The sequence below is a fragment of the Rousettus aegyptiacus genome, unplaced genomic scaffold (assembly GCF_014176215.1).
Source record: "Rousettus aegyptiacus isolate mRouAeg1 unplaced genomic scaffold, mRouAeg1.p scaffold_m13_p_4, whole genome shotgun sequence".
Classification (NCBI taxonomy): Eukaryota; Metazoa; Chordata; class Mammalia; order Chiroptera; family Pteropodidae; genus Rousettus; species Rousettus aegyptiacus.
The window spans coordinates 153,236,883-153,252,398 of record NW_023416307.1 but is presented as its reverse complement, the minus strand read 5'-3'; the positions used below and the strand labels follow the sequence as shown (position 1 = coordinate 153,252,398).

Below are 15,516 nucleotides of genomic sequence, written 5' to 3'. Positions count from 1 at the left end.
ATATGCTGGGGACAGACAGGTGTGAGGGGCAGCCAGAGAAACAGTGGGGCCCTGTCGAGTGAGGACCCGAGGCCAGGGTCCGTAGTTGTGATCTGATGCCAAGTGTGAGGGAAAGCCACCGAAGGCATTTATGTGGGGAACGGCATGATCTGACTTCCACGTGTAATAGCCCACGGCCCCGCTGCTGTGTGGGAAACTTCAGGGCAAACAGCGAAACCTCACGGTGCCTCCGCAGGCTCTCTCAGTGTGAGGCCCACCTGCCAGGCCCAGCCGACTGGGTGACAGCTTCCCCTTAGCTGGGCTACCACAGGGGCCAGAAGCCTGTGCTCCACCCACCACAGACCCTTCTCCGGCTTCTGCCTCTAAGGGGAGGAGAAGATTCCTGCCACTCTGTGACCCCCGTGGTCCACGGGAAGCAGGGACACTCAGGTAGCACCCAGCCCTGGAAGAGCTGCTTCAGGGCTCCCGGGTCCCCTCCCCTGAGATGCAGAGCGGAGGTACAAGGCTGCGAGGCAGGCAGATGCCAGGAAGTAGTAGAGGGAACTTCTCATTCCCCGGAGGAGCCTGGGACAGGTGTGAGCTCAGAGCTCTCATATCCTCCCCGCCACGCCACCCCCGACGGCCCAGACCGAGGGAGGGAGCCGCTAACTGGACTTCACCGCTGCAGTGACGGCATGCTGACAGATACGCTGACAGGCTCGAGATAAAAAACGGACTTCGTTTTTCCAGAGCCGTTTTAGGGCCCCAGCAAATCGGAACCCGAGGTACAAAGAGCTCCCGCATGTCCCCCCACGTGCCCCCCACGCGCCTCGTCGCCCCGCTGTCGACATCCCCCGCCCGAGGGCACGTGCGTTCCAATCGGTGGGCCTGGGCTGACGCATCGCGACCACCCGAAGTCCACGGCTCACATGACGGGCCACTCTCGGTGTCGTCCGTGGGTCTGCAAACGCAGAGCGACGTGTACCCGCGGTCACCGCATCACACGGGATAGTTTCAGCGCCCTAAAAATCCTCTGCGCTGATTCATGCCTCCCGCCCCCCTACCCTTGACACCCGCTGATCTCTCACTGTCTCCACAGTTTGGCCTTTTCCAGAATGTTCTGCCGTTGGAATCGTACAGTCTGTAGCCTTTTCAGATTGGCTTCTTCCACTTGGCAATAGGCATTTAAGTTTCCTCCATGTCTTTCCACGGCTTGGTAACTCACTTCTTCTTAGCACTGAATAATATTCCATTGTCTGGATGGACCACAGTTTATTTATCCATTTACCTACTGAAGGACATCTTGGTTCTTCCAAGGTTTGGCAATTATGAATAAAGCTGCAGTAGACATTCATGTGCAGGTTTTTGCGTGGACATAAGTTTTGAACTCCTTTGGCAAGATCCCAAGGAGCATGACGGCTGAATCGAATGGTACAAGTACATGTAGTTTTGTAGGAAACTGCCCAAGTGCCTTCTGAAGTGGCTGTGCCCTTTTGCATGCCCACCAGCAATGAGCGAGAGTTCCCGTTGCTCCGCATCCTCACGAGCATTTGGTGCTGTCAGTGTTTTGGATTTTGGCCATTTTAATAAGCGTATAGTGATATCTCGTTTAATTTTGCATTTCCCCGATGGAGCATCTTTTCATACTACCATTTGTCATCTGTTTACCTTCTTTGCTGAGATGTCTGTTAAGACCTTTGGCCCATTTTTTAATCAGGTTGTTTTGTTTTCTTCTCGGTGAGTTTTAACAGCTCTTTCTATATTTTGCATAACAGCCCTTTATCAGATGCATCTTCTGCAAATATTTTCTCCCGGTCTGGCTTATTATCTTCTCATTCTCTCGACATTTCTTTTTAAGAGCAAAAGTTTTCGGTTTTAAGAAGGTCCAGCTGCTCAGCCCTTTCCTTCAAGGAGTGTGCCTTCGGCGTCGTATCTAAAATGCCATCGCCACACCTGAGGCCATCTGGGGTTTCCCCTGTGTTATCTTCTGGGAGTCTTTTCGTTTTGCATTTGACATGGAGCTCTGTGATCCATCTCGAGGTCCGTGTCTAGGTGGCTTCGCTGCGTGTGGCCGTCCAGATGCTCCGACAACACTTGCTGCAGAGACTGTCTTGGCTCCTCTGTTAAAGCCCAGCGGCCTGTATTGATGGGCGTCTATTTCCCAGCTATCTATTCCATCATATTGATCTGTTTACCTGTTCTTTCCCCAATACCATGCTATCTTGATTACCGACAGGCTTTTTTTTTTTTTTTTTTTTTTAACTCGGGGGCTTTTTGTAACCCTAACAACCATTAAACATTTCACCTCTCTTCCTATGAGAAATGTATATTGAAAATGGACCCTCCTCCCAGAGCCCCTTCCGGCCCCCAGTTTTTCCCATGATGTCGGCCTTCATACTGTCCCTGACCTTGCCCACTGATACTTGCTAACTTTCTTAGAAACTGAAAGTTCAATGGCTGGAGTTTTTAAAAAGTCAAGAAATTTTCCATGGCATTAAAATAGCTGTGTCAAAATGGCCTCAGGCTCAAAATGGCCACAATAGAACAACCACATCAAAAGGCCAGGTCCCTACAGTGGAAGCTCAGAGAAGAGCATTGGGGAGGGGGCAGGGGGCAGTGGACCCAAGACCTCCAGGCTCCTGTGTCCTCCTTATAGCCACACTACCTGCCGCGCACACAGGTGCTTCGTGAGCTTTTACCCATGGAAGCGAATTCAGATGCCATCACAGGCTTCAGATTGCTCATGGGGTTCCATCTGAGAAATAAATGCTCGGTTTTCAATATTAACCATATTTAGGGGGAGAAAAAAAGCCCCCAAATAAAGTATAACAGCTGTCCTGAACCGAGTCCTGTGGCCCGGAAGTACTCAGTCTATCTCAGGCTGTAGGACTTGGGACACCCGTATGTTCCCTTTCTCTGACCTGTGTTCATGACCCCGTTCCGCCACTATATTCGAGGTTGCATACGAGGGAGACGGCCGTCTTGGCTGCTGCCCCAGCTGCCTTGTCTCCGGGGGCTCTGAGCAGCGGCTGGGGGATAGTTCTCCTTCCTCTCCTCCATCCCACCACCTCTGAGGTGACCTGTCCTTCCTTTCTGTTGGCCTCAAAGATTTAGCTCATTTCTCTTTTTGTGTTAAGGCCCCAAGTTTCTTGAACTTTCCCCCACCCACTGCACCCCTGGAAATGGCCAAGGAAAAGAGTCAAAAGGTCCACGCTCCGTGGAACAGTGCTAGATGACTGCCACTCACCCTGAAAAATGTGTCCCCCGAAAAGGCTGCAGTGAGGGCAAAAAGAGTTCATGCAGGGAAGAGCCAAGCCACGGCCTGGATCTCAGCGTGTGCTCAGTGAGCGGTACTTTCTCCTGAAGGGTATCACCGTGGCATAATGGTTCTATCTGGGGTCTGTCCAATTCTGCACTTACTTGCAGGGCGGCCTTTGCCTCAGAACTTCAGGTTCCTCTTCGGTAAAACAGGTCATTCGTACCTGTTCCCTGGGATTGGGCTCATGTTTGCTGTCGGAGAGTTTGGCAATTGGGAGGTGCCAAAGCAACAATAGTGGGTCTTCTTTTTGTATTAGATTTTATTTCTAAATATTACAGAGAAATTCGACAAATGGACCGATGCAGGCATGTCATTCAAATTCAACCGAATTATCAGGCGTGTCCCGACCAACAGCGTACCCTGGCTTCCTCTCCCAGGAGCCTCTGCTCTTAATGACTCCGAAGCCTCTTGGGGCTTTCCCAGGGCTCGCTCTCTCCTGTACCTGGGGGAGAACAGTGTGGGCTTCCTCTTGAGGGTGATCCCACTCTTCTTCAGGGAAAGAGAAAATAAATAAATAAATGTTCCGAGTACCTAGTCTGCACCAGGAGCTTTACGAATATCACCGCGATTAAGCCCCGTAGTAACTGTGAGACAGAGAGTGTGTCCTTTTTAAAAATAAGGAAGCCGAGTCTGAGCAGCTAACCGAATTTCCTGAGAAGCGCTCCAACTGAAGCAAGCAAGGTGTGTCAGTGAGCTACGGCTGCATAACAAACCAATCCACAATGTAGTGTCTTGAAACAATGATTAGCGTTTACTTCGTGATTCTATAAATTGCAATTTAAGCTGGGTTCATCCGGGCAGTTTGTCTCATCTCAAGTTTTTAATGGTTAAAAAAATATAAGTACCTGGGTAGAATGTGTGTGTGTGTGTGTATTTTTTTTTCTCATGAATATTCGTTCTTCATCACAGTCTAATCTCACCCTAGTCCTGCCCCTCAGCTGTGAGGAGGGCGATGTTTCTGAGACCTCACGGCCCCACAGCTGGTGCCACCCAGGACTTCCGCTTCACTTGCCTTTGGAAGCCCCTCGGCACACCTGGGCATTTCTGAGTTCTCTTTGACTTTCCCCACCCCCCAGCAGCCGAGAAGAGACCACAGCCACACACCATCGACGAACCCTCCCGACGTCTGTATTCTCCCCAGTTAAAGTTCTCTGGCAACGTCTCTGCAGCCCAATGGGCCTAAGCGTGTTCCCCCGACCAGCAGCAGCCTCAGACGCCCTGAGCCAGGAACTCTGGGGACGGGACGGGCAATCCGTGCTTCAGTAAGCCCCCCATGGGTCCAGACCGTCCCTGTTCTCTTGCAGGTGTTTGTCACACATCTCTCCTGGGCTCCTCTTCCTCAGTGACGGCTTCCGCTTCCTGGCTGCTCTCAGAAAGGATGGAAACACAACCTCCCTGGGCCTGTTTTCTTAACATGTCTGGAGCCTCTCCCTACCCAATCTGTATCAACGATATTTTAAAACAGAGGGTTGAAGGGATTGCGCCATACTTATCCAGCTCCTTAGTCCACACCACATTCCATCTTTGGAGTTTCTTTGCTCCGAGGCCTCACCCACACCCATTGGAAGCAACTACAGAGAGGATGGGTCTCCCGCCCCCTTCCTCCTCAGCCCCCCTGCACCCCACAAGTGCCCCGTTGTCTCAAGCCCCGAGCCTTCAGCTGTCACCCGGGAAGATGCCCTGTGCAGATACGTTCTCCTGCGGCTGAGCGTGAGTCAATGAGCCTGGGCCTGCCCCTCCTTGTTGACACCTGCTTGCTCTCTGTCTCTGTCACTACCGTGAGCGATGAGCCCCTCAGATAACCTCACACGAAGGCCGCAGACTGACATCACTTCCTTAGATAGGCAACTGACAAGCACGAGCCCAAATCCTAAGCTCCCACAACAGAAAAGATTTCTACGGGGAAGAGCTGGCCCCGGGATTGCAAACCAGGCCTTCTGCAGGAGTGAAAGCCAGAGTCAGCCGTCGGCTGGAAATGGCCCTCCTTGCTGTCGGGCGTCTGGTAGAAGCACCTTACTTCTCTCTGTCTTTCATCTTGGTCTTTGCAGTCTTAGGGGCTTCATTCCGTTCTCTAAGGGTGTGTGGGTGTTAAAGTCACGCCATGGAAAAAACGTGCGTGCACACACACACACACCAAAGGCTTTGTTTCTTCATTCCTTTGCAAGCAGATGCTTTCATGACTTTCTGAAGAAAAAAAACCGAAAAACAAAAAAAACGTGTTCCTACTTGCTTTTTGCAATTTCCCTTAGAAAAGAGGTCTGCTCCTACAGACTCAATAGAAAAAGACGAATAACCCCCATCTTAAAATGGACAAACGTGTGAAGAGGCGGTTCCCAGGGGAGGGAAGGAAAGCATCCGAAAAGACTCTCTAGCTGAGTAGCAAGCGGGGTGATGCTCGTTACGCAGCAACCATACTGTGCTCCCCCTGCAAGCAGGTACCTCTTCGTGAGTTTACTATCGAGCGCTGGGGTGGGGCACACCCGAGCGGTCTCCCACCCCTGAGAGTGTGTGGACTGGGCCAGCCGCGTCGGGACGGGACGATGGCGGGAGCCGCTGGCATGTGATGGCTGCACCCCCGCGCCACAGCAATTGCACGATGGTGCCCCCTTTAGAGACTCGTCCACGCGCGTCCTCGAGGAGGGCCCTCGTGTTGGCGAAAAGGGAAAACAACCTCCATGTCCGTCGATAAGACAGTGATTTCATGAGGGGTGGTCTATCCGTTCTGTGGAACTCTATGCAGTAGTTGAGAAAGAAGGCGGTGTCCGTCAAATCGGTGCTGACCCCGAAAGCTCTCCAGGGTCATCGCTGAACCAACAAAGCAAATCGCAGGTGGCATGTTCGACGCAGTGGCATTTCTGACGGAAACAAAACAGAACACCAGGATGACGTGATCTCTATGTCTAGGGACACATGTATGTTTACGATTGCAGAGCAAAGACTTTGGGAGGAGTCAAACCTAAATGGCCACAGCGCTTTCCTCCAGGATGAAGTCAGGGGTTGGCGGGAGGCGGTCAAGGGGAGTTTAGTTTTATAATCACTGAATATTTTACTATAAGATTGTGTTCAGGAATAAGTTGCATCGTTATAGAATTAATATTAAACATCTTAGTATTCTAACAAGTGTTTCTACCTGTTGAATAGCGCAAAACATTCTGTAACTTATTTTGAGTCTATTAAGTAGACTTTGCGCAAATATGTGATTACCTCTCTTCAGAAAGTTATAAAATCATCCCGTTTGTCAAAATTTCTCATTGTCAATTAGATAGTTAAGAGCAGATAGGTTCTCTGTTTGCAAACACACACACACACACACACACACACACACACACACACACACACACACACCATCACTCATCCTGGGCATAGCAATTTCCACCCGATGCCACATTGTGCTAACTTTCAGGATGTCTAAACCACATCCAAGCAACCCTTTCTGATTAGCTGATAACTTTGTTTCCAGGCTTCCGTGCCACCTGATTGTCAACTCATAATTTCAGAGCTGCCAAAACCAAGAGGCACCTGACTTGGTGGTGGTGCCTGGGTCTGTGGGTGTCGCCTGACAGCTAGGCACCTGGTTTCCGGACCCCAAACCACACGGCTCCCTCTCGAGCATCCATGTAACATGCTGCCCTGCCCCTCCCACCAGTCTGAGCTTCAGAGCAGGCACCGAGACGGCGAGGGGCCTCGAGGGCTGCTGGTCTGGCAGGCGTCATCTCAGAGACATCTTCGTTACAACTTTCTAAGCCATACCCCATTTAAAGAGGCAGAGTTGCATAATGGAAAGGCATGGAGATTTGGAGGAAAATATAAAACCAGATGTCATGAGGAGTCTCTTTACATTTTTAGGTTTCTCTCTCTCCCCCATGGGCTGACCCAGTGAAGAAGCCAAATTGCAAGCCCAGAATAAATGGTTTTTAGACAAGAGGTTAGAAGATGACATATCCATTGTCTTGGATTCTCCAGGACTTTGGAGCGACCTCCCCCTTCCTGGATCAGACATACTTGATTTTTTTTTTTTTTTAATTTCAGTGAGATGGGGATTTTAGGACACCAAAATTGAAACTTTCTTCGGATCTTCATTTTCTACCAGTGCACGGCCAAGCCCAGCCACCTTCCACAATGGATGGGCTCCTCAATGGTGCAAGCTACGATGGGCTCAGAGTTGGCCGCATTTTCTCAAAAATTAGGAAGGTATGCTTCTTCTAGGAAGGTCCTCATGAATCCTGAACAATAAAAATGGGTTAGTCTGCTTATCCTATTCTCCCAAGGGTCTCCCATGGCAAACATGCAGTATCGGGAGGCTTATTGCCTGATGCTTCCCTTGCACGACAGGACTGACCTTGCCCATGGCCTTGAGCCCACACCCTCCAGCCATGAGCCGTGACGACTTGCCTGTCGGTGGATGCCTCCGTGACACTCTTTCCTCTGTTCCTCCCTGCCCGAACAGCCTGTTTCGATGCACACATGCTTTCTTTAGCTCTTTAATCGGTGTCACACAAGACCTGCTGACCTGGGGGACACCCTCTCTCTTCTCGATGACTCTGCGTATCTCCGCTCTGGCCGTGACGTGTGCAGTTGATGGGAGTGCTTTGCAAACTTTAATGTGCCTACATGCCTACACGCCACCTCGGGATCTTGTTAAAATACAGGTTCTGAGTCGGCAGGGGTCTGATGGAGCCTTGGCGCCTGTGCTTCTAGCAGTGCTCCTGAGCCAGATCCCCGCTCTGGGCAGCACGATGTCGGGTCTGGGCGCCGTGGGGAGAAGCCCTGCACTAGAGCAGCCGCCTGAGCAGAGAAGGATGGTCAGGGCCCGAAGAGACAACGTACCTGAAGGACTTTGCAAACTGAGGGGTACAGGGAAAATGCTGGTTCTTATGATTACTTTACAGCATGTAAATTATATGCTTACTTTGGAGTCAAGGAGAGCTGGGTTTATCCCTCTCGCCCCTTCTTAAGTGGAGTTTTGAGCAAGTCACTCAATCTCAGTTTCCTGAGCTATAAAATTTACCTTTATCATTTCAATAAAGGTAAATTTGCAGACATTGAATCAATCTATATTTACAGATTCATCTTCTCTTTGTTGATCTAAATGAACAGAAGCTTTATTTATATATCTATTTATTAATTTGTGTGTGTGTGTGTGTGCATGTGTGTTAACTCACTAAACATTTCTGCTAAATGCCGAGACTCAAGAGCCAGAAACTTGGCTAAAAATCCAAAACGGTCCAAACAGCTCAGTTAAGCATCATCTGGTTTTCTACAGTTTACAGAGCTTCCTAAGGAGCCCAGAATGATTTATGGTTTGCTACCACAATGCTACAAAGCTAGTCATTTCAACCAAGTTTCACTGACTCAACCCTGAAATTCAGCTAAAAGCTGGGGGAAATCCACTCAAAAAAGAACATCGCTCTCCCGCATCCCTCTGATCCCCGGAGCCATTGAGAGCCAGATCATGGGATCTGCTGCACTGGGACCAACGTTTATCTTGGGCTAAGATGAGTGTTCCGAAGAGGCGCTAAGTGATAACGGCGAGATCTGCAGATCTTATTATTTAATTCTGACCCATCCGAAAGATTCTTCAGGCCGGGCTGACAGATGCGTTCCCACTGGCAGATCCCAGGAAAAAAATTTGAATCGAGGGAAATTACCTGGGCAATCCTGGCACGAGAATGACCCACAAGCGCCCATCGTCACGGTTTTCTCTCTGCCCGGCATTGTCATAAGCACTGTTTTCACACCACCTGTTTTAATGGTCACAGCCACCTTGAGAGCAGGAGGCTATTATTACTTCCATTTTACAAAAGAAGAAATGTCAGGAAGAGAAGTTAATTAACAAGTGAATTTTAAAGATGGAAAATGTAACTGTCTTATTCTTTTCTGCCCAATGTAAAATTAAGTTGTTAACCTACTTTATCGAGTCCATGAATTGTCTTGGAATCGCCCCATGATAGACGCAAGTCTTCTGTGATGTACCCAAAGATTTATACACCAAGCTGAATGGCACAGCAGTATTGATTATATTGAACAATGCTTAACGACCCAAGTCTAAAATCAATTACTGTACATCCAGATAGTGGAAGGATAGGCAGCCACAAATATATTTTCAAAGAATTTTTAGTGACATGAAAAAGTTCTAATGACAATATGAAATGGAGAGAATGGGGTAGTTCCACATTCATTTATTGATTCAAAATAGTTATAAAACACTTGCTTTTCTGGCTTAATGCGGGCAATACAGCTGGTGTATCAGCCGAGACCTGTCCTTATGGAGGACGACAGTCTGGTGGGTATGAAAATTTCTTGGAAGAACAAGGCCCCGGAGTGTCAGCAGTTGTCTTCCCGAGGGCGTACAGGTGCCGCGTGCGATTCATAGCTGCCCTTTACAATTCATTGTTAAGTAGTATTCGGTTGTGTGGCTATGCCGCAGTTTGTTACCCATTCAGCAGTCGGTGGGCATTTTGGTTGCTTTCAGTTTGGGGCCACTACGAATAACGCTTCTACGAACATTCATGTCTTTATGCATATACACACATTTCTCTTGGTAAACACCAAGAGTGAAATGGCTGGGTCTCATGGCAACTCAGTTTAATTTTTGAAAAACTGCCAAACTGTTTTCGACTGACTGTACCATTTTTCCATTTCCACCAAGAGTGTATGAGTTCCTCTGTCTTTTTTTTTTAATTACATAAGAAATGAATGGACATCTGTGGCTATAAAAAGAAAATGTTTTTAATTCAGAAATAGAGTAAAAAAGTTAAAGTTCCTTTTTATTCCATTCTTTTCCTCATTCCTCATTCGTATTTATTATTAAAAGTTCGGTGTGTGTTCGTCCAGAGCCTTGTCTTTGCACGCACACACATGTGCGTGGTACGTGCACATATGTGCACGTGTGTGCGTGCGTGCATACATGTGTGTGCCTGTGCACGCGTGCACGCCTCTTAAGTGCGGTGCCATGACGCCCGTTGTGACGGGGAAGCCTGGAGATCTTGCCTCGCCCATGCGTTTGCCTCTACGTCAGTTTTGAATTGTTGCTCAGTATTCTACTTCAAAAATTTGGGGGATGTGCGTTTGTTTAACATGCTTAGAATTTAATTGACCTGCGCTGTGAAAGAGGAAGTTCTCTTCCAACTTTTAATTTAATGCAACACTTGGCGAAGTTCCTATTTCTTCTCGGAGCTGAGGAGAGGCCTGTGTTTCTTCTCTAGGTGGATCCCGGTCCCCTGCATTGTCACCACAGCCTTGCCTCGGTCCCCCTCCCGGAGAGGGAGTAGGAACGTTTAGTAAAACTGTGAGGAGGCTTAAACTGCTCCACTGTCAGGTTCCCTGGACGCTTCTCTCGCTTCTCTAGGGTCTGTCACAGAAATGCCTTTTCTGGTCCACTGCCTGGTGCTGTGCTTGGTGATGAGGAGGCTCGCTGAAGTTTAGTCATTCTGAGAAGGACAAAAGGGCTTCAACTTTTCAACTCTCAGTTTGGGAGCTGAGTAAATTTAGGAGTTTCTTTCTATCATGTCAGAAAATTTACCACATCTGCCCAATGCGGTGAGAAACTACTCTCTTGTTTAAAATAGGCCATAATGTAATTCATGCCTGGCGGGCTCTATAATTTTTTACTGTCACCTCTGTTGTTTTTGATGGTACCTCTTCATTCCTCCCTCAGCAATTATCTGGGGCTAAATCATTTTTACTTATATAAAATTAGGACTATGTTGTAATATAGTTGTATACTCTGCACTTATTATGTCATAAACAGGTTTCTATGTTGTGTGATATTACTCCAAAAATTAAAATAAATCCAATCTTAACTGGTAATGATTTTACAGTATTTCAGATATGGACATACCATAATTTATCTAACCATTCCCTATGGTTGATCAAATTTTACTAGTAGATAAAGATTTTTGAGTAGCACTAAGTGAAGAAAAATTGTCAAAATCATTGTAAACAGCGGAAATTAGGTTCTGGTGGCAATATTAAAATTCAGTTAATTATCAGGTCTTGACTTTTTTTTTTTTTTACTTATCTTCTTGTGATAATGCCTTCTTCATTTTTTTAAACTAAATAATTTATGCCACTCTTTTTCACCTTACCTTAACGACTTCCGTCTTTAGAAAGTGTACACAATTTTTACTCATTATTTGTTAGCAACTTATAATTACACATTACCTGCTAGTGTGGTTGTCTCGGATAAGTTTGGTTGGTTAAAAGTCTACATGAGCTTAGCCATCCCTTAGGGGCCATGAACGTCACAATCTATTTCACACGGACTATCCCACGATGTGTCACCTGTGAAGAATAAAGCAGAGACATCATGACATTGCCCCTTAAATACAACAAAGTGCATGTCTAAAAAAAAATAAGAACATGTTCTGACATAGCAAAAAGTAACACTGTTACAGCTAAAATTAATAATGATTCTTTTAACATCATCTGAATAGATTTAGATACCCTCGAGTATTCCTCAGAACGTTCTTTACAGTTTATTTGTCCAAACCAGGAACCAATCCTGGACCCCGCATTGCACTTGGCAGCTGATGGCCCTTCGGTGTCTTTTAATCTAGCCGTTAGTCTCTTTCTTCGTGGAGTCTTCTTATTGCGGCCACTGGGCCTGGAGAGGCCTCCCTCGTTGGCCTCCAGGATCAGTCGACTTGCTCTGTCTGTGTTTTTCTTGGAAGTTACATCTACAGGGCGATTAGACCCCAGGTAAATATCTTTGGCTAGACTGCATCCCAGGTGATGCCGTGATATTAGAATGCTTGACATCAGGAGACATGTAACATCTGGTTGTCCCACCGTTTGTGATTAGACTAGGGCGATGGCCGTCTCATCCATCCGTTGTACAATCGCGTTTTTCTCCCGATGACCAGAGCCATGCTGTTGTTACTTGGTTCCATATGAATGTGTAGGTCCCGTCGACCTTCCCCCTAATGTCTTCAACATGAGTTGGTACCCCCTGCTTCATCTACATTCTCGTTGGAATTGCAAGATCATGAATTGCAAGATTTCTAAGTCTATCATTCTACATCTGGCTGGCATTCTGCTGTGAAATAGAGTTTTATCTCATCAAATGAAGCTATTTGGTTGCCCTGAAATATTTTTCCTATTAGAAAGACATTAAATGTACTTTCCCTTGAATTACATACATTAGCTGCCTCAAATGAGTTTCTTGTAGATTTCTCCTTTTTAGTATCATCATCGACTCATGATTTTTCATATATTCAATGGGTGTGTTTTATTGAATTAGTCTTGACTCCCACAATACTACTGGTCTCATCAGAAACCAAGCAGCCAAATTGAGTTCAATTTAAAATAAAGTTTCAAAACACGAGTGGCTCCAAAGATCACCTTCACACATTCTTAAAGGAGGAAGCTCTGCTTTCTAAGAGAACAATGGCAAGATGACGCAATAAATTATCGCTGTTATTATTGTCCACATTTGTGCTCGCACCTCATCTTCAAGACACGGGAGAATGCCGAGCGCGTTCGTGAGGGAAGGCTGCAGGCTTGTGCTGGCGATTCTCTCTGTCAGGCGTGTGTCGTCACTAAACTCACATTCGAAGTCAAGAGCTAGTTGACCGCCTCATGCTTGAAGACACTTCCGAGCCACAAAGCCATTACAAGTGTTTCCTCACCTGCAGCAAGAACCCAGGCGAAGCTCTCTTTCTTCATCACATAAGACTTGTAGAAAGAAAAATATGAGAGCTCGTCCTCAGGTGATCCCCTCGGGAAGTCATGGCTTCCCCGCCATGGTTTTCAGAAGAAACGCTGAGGAGACCGAGCATTGTCACTGTCGTTGTCGTTGTTAAGACAACTGTCGAGGAGGGTGTGTGTGTGGAATCCCCTCTCCTCAGCATCCTCCACGGTCCCGCGGGCCTGCTTTCGGATTTCGCCCCACGTCACTCCTGGCTCCTTCCCTGGGGGGTCACATCCATGTGAAAAGAAGCCGCCGCATCCCAGCACCTCACCTTTTGTGCGACACACTTCTCTGTCCTTTGGCGGAGGCCGAGGCATTCCTCCAGGCTGCTCCACGCGTCCCTAGTCGTTCCAAATGGAGGACGCAGAGGACAAAACTAATCTGCAAGTTTCTCCAGAGGAAGAGCACTGCTTAGAAACAACTCACACCGCTTCGCGACTCACTTTACCTCATGGGAGCACATACCATGTCTGTTCTCCTCACCCTTGTCACCCCAGAGCCTAAGACAGTGTCTGACACATATGTCAGATCTCAATGTACATATGATGAACAAATAAATAAACTTTGATTACCGGGAGTCCATAGCTAGCCGTGTATAATTTTTATTTTCTTAGGAAAAATGAACTCCATAACAACGATAATAATAACTGCTGAGTAAGAAATAAAATGCTTTGACGGTGGCTTGGTACCTTAGGCAAAACCACATGCCTGGTTTGGACCTCAGTTGTCCCCAGGTCAGGTTCGTAATAAATGATATGAATGTCCCTCGAGGCTTTCAGCTTCAATAAATAGATTTCTTTTTTAGGTGAGTAATATCTTCCAGTTAGTTACGCTGAGAAATGTAACTGGTGAGGCCTGAGAAAGTGATAGACCTCAAATCAGTTGCATGCTTGAGCTCGTAATACGGGGCCAATGGTTTAGGTTATGGTCCCATCTAAGGCCTCGGCTGTGATTCTGCCCCTCGTATCAACACGCACACACTTTTGCAAATCAACTCACTCACAGACAGGGTCAGGCCGTTTGCAAGACTTCATTTGAAACAGCCTGCCCAGCCACCCTCCTCTGCAGACGTTGAAGCCGCAGCAAAAAGAATCAGATTATCTGAGACCAGGAGCCAGTCAGAAAAGGCTTTGAAGAATAAAGCAGATGTGTTTGACTGCCGCTGGCTGAGAAAAAACAAACACACAGCCAACCAAACGCTGCTTCTGGTGCTTCTGGCCGAGCGGAGCTTTCGCACTTCAGTGTTCTCGATCTTACTCACAATCCATCTTTGCTTTTTAACATCAAAAAAAAAAAAAAAAAAAAAAAATCCTTCCTTGAACTTTTGCCCTCTGAAGTTTTGATCTTTGGATGATGATTTTTTTTTTTCCTTCTTGCTTTTCTGCATTTCTTCAAAATAACTAGAATGCTCACAGGGGTATCTGTACTGAGATTGTAAATAAACACCACTCATAGGCCATCTCTAGTTTCCTTGAAATGATGCCTTTCAGCCTAAGCTCATTTCAGCACGGCCAGCGTTCTTGGACCCCTGATAGAGTTATATATTTTTTTTCTAAAAATAATCCCAAATAAAATACCTAGAAGAAATATATCCAAATGAGATTCAAACAGAAAATTATTGGCCATAAACTGAATCATAAATCTGTTGGGAGACTTAAGCTGAAAATCTCTCCTAGTAGCAGTTTTTGTTTTGTTTTGTTTTTTTAAAAAGGGATTTTTAAAAATTAAAAGAGGAAAGATGAAACTGGCTCACATATTGTAACTAGCTCCACCACTCCGCATTTATTACAGAAACCCCTTGAGCTGAGTTTCCTTGTCATGCCAGTGTTTGTGCGACCAGATGTGACAACAACCTTCCCCTCCTCTCCAAAGCTTCGCCTGGAGTCTCCCTGGCCTTTGTGCCCCATTTTCACAATGAACTTGTATGTTCCACGTGCTCTGAAAGTCACATGGTAGCCTTTTACTGAACCATATGAGCCTGTCCTAAGTATTTAGACAAAATCTAAAATAAGAGTCAATCAAAGAAAATCTTTGCCTGCCAAAGAGAACTTCACAAATCTATTATTAGAGAAGTCAGTTTTCATCTACAAAAAAAAGCATTTAATATTCTGCATCGGCTACCGAGTAGATCAAACACCACTTGCTCACGAGCCTCGCTCGGCTTCCTCTGCAACCATGTCTTGACAAACCCGATAGGGCTGAGATTGAGAAATTCGGTAAGTCGAAATGGAAGAAGACAGAAACACAAGAGAAAAATCCACTGCCATCAAAAGAAACGATCGGACGGGAGAAGCGAGCAGGTGAATCGTGACGAGGCACACATGGCAATGCGCAGGGTACCTCCCACCAGCACTGCCTCCTCGTTTTACTTCTCTGAGCTGTCTAACTTCGGAAGATGCAAAGAGGCTGGATCAAGTTCAAATGCCTGCGCGGCCCCTTTTCACATCCGAGGACGACTGACAGCGACGGCTGCACCTGCCTCTCCCGCCTGCCTGTCTGGCCCGCGGGGGAGGGAAAGAACCCGGGC

The 15,516-nt window shown here is 47.0% G+C and overlaps 1 protein-coding gene across 1 annotated transcript; it reads left to right on the top strand.

The window, feature by feature from the left end:
- The first annotated feature begins 9,521 nt into the window (after positions 1-9,521).
- LOC118601743 (thymosin beta-4-like) lies at positions 9,522-15,300 on the top strand. Its single transcript, XM_036219678.1, has 2 exons — positions 9,522-9,581; positions 15,118-15,300. Exons 1-2 carry the CDS (start codon positions 9,522-9,524, stop codon positions 15,298-15,300), a joined length of 243 nt encoding a protein of 80 aa, XP_036075571.1.
- The last annotated feature ends 216 nt before the right edge of the window (positions 15,301-15,516 follow it).

What these genes read in the sequence shown, in the direction of transcription:
- LOC118601743 (XM_036219678.1), top strand. Translation starts at nt 9,522, where the DNA reads ATGCGGGCAATACAGCTGGTGTATCAGCCGAGACCTGTCCTTATGGAG. An exon ending in TTATGGAGGACGACAGTCTG is followed by an intron (nt 9,582 to 15,117) that starts GTGGGTATGAAA and finishes GCTACCGAGTAG; the next exon opens with ATCAAACACCACTTGCTCAC.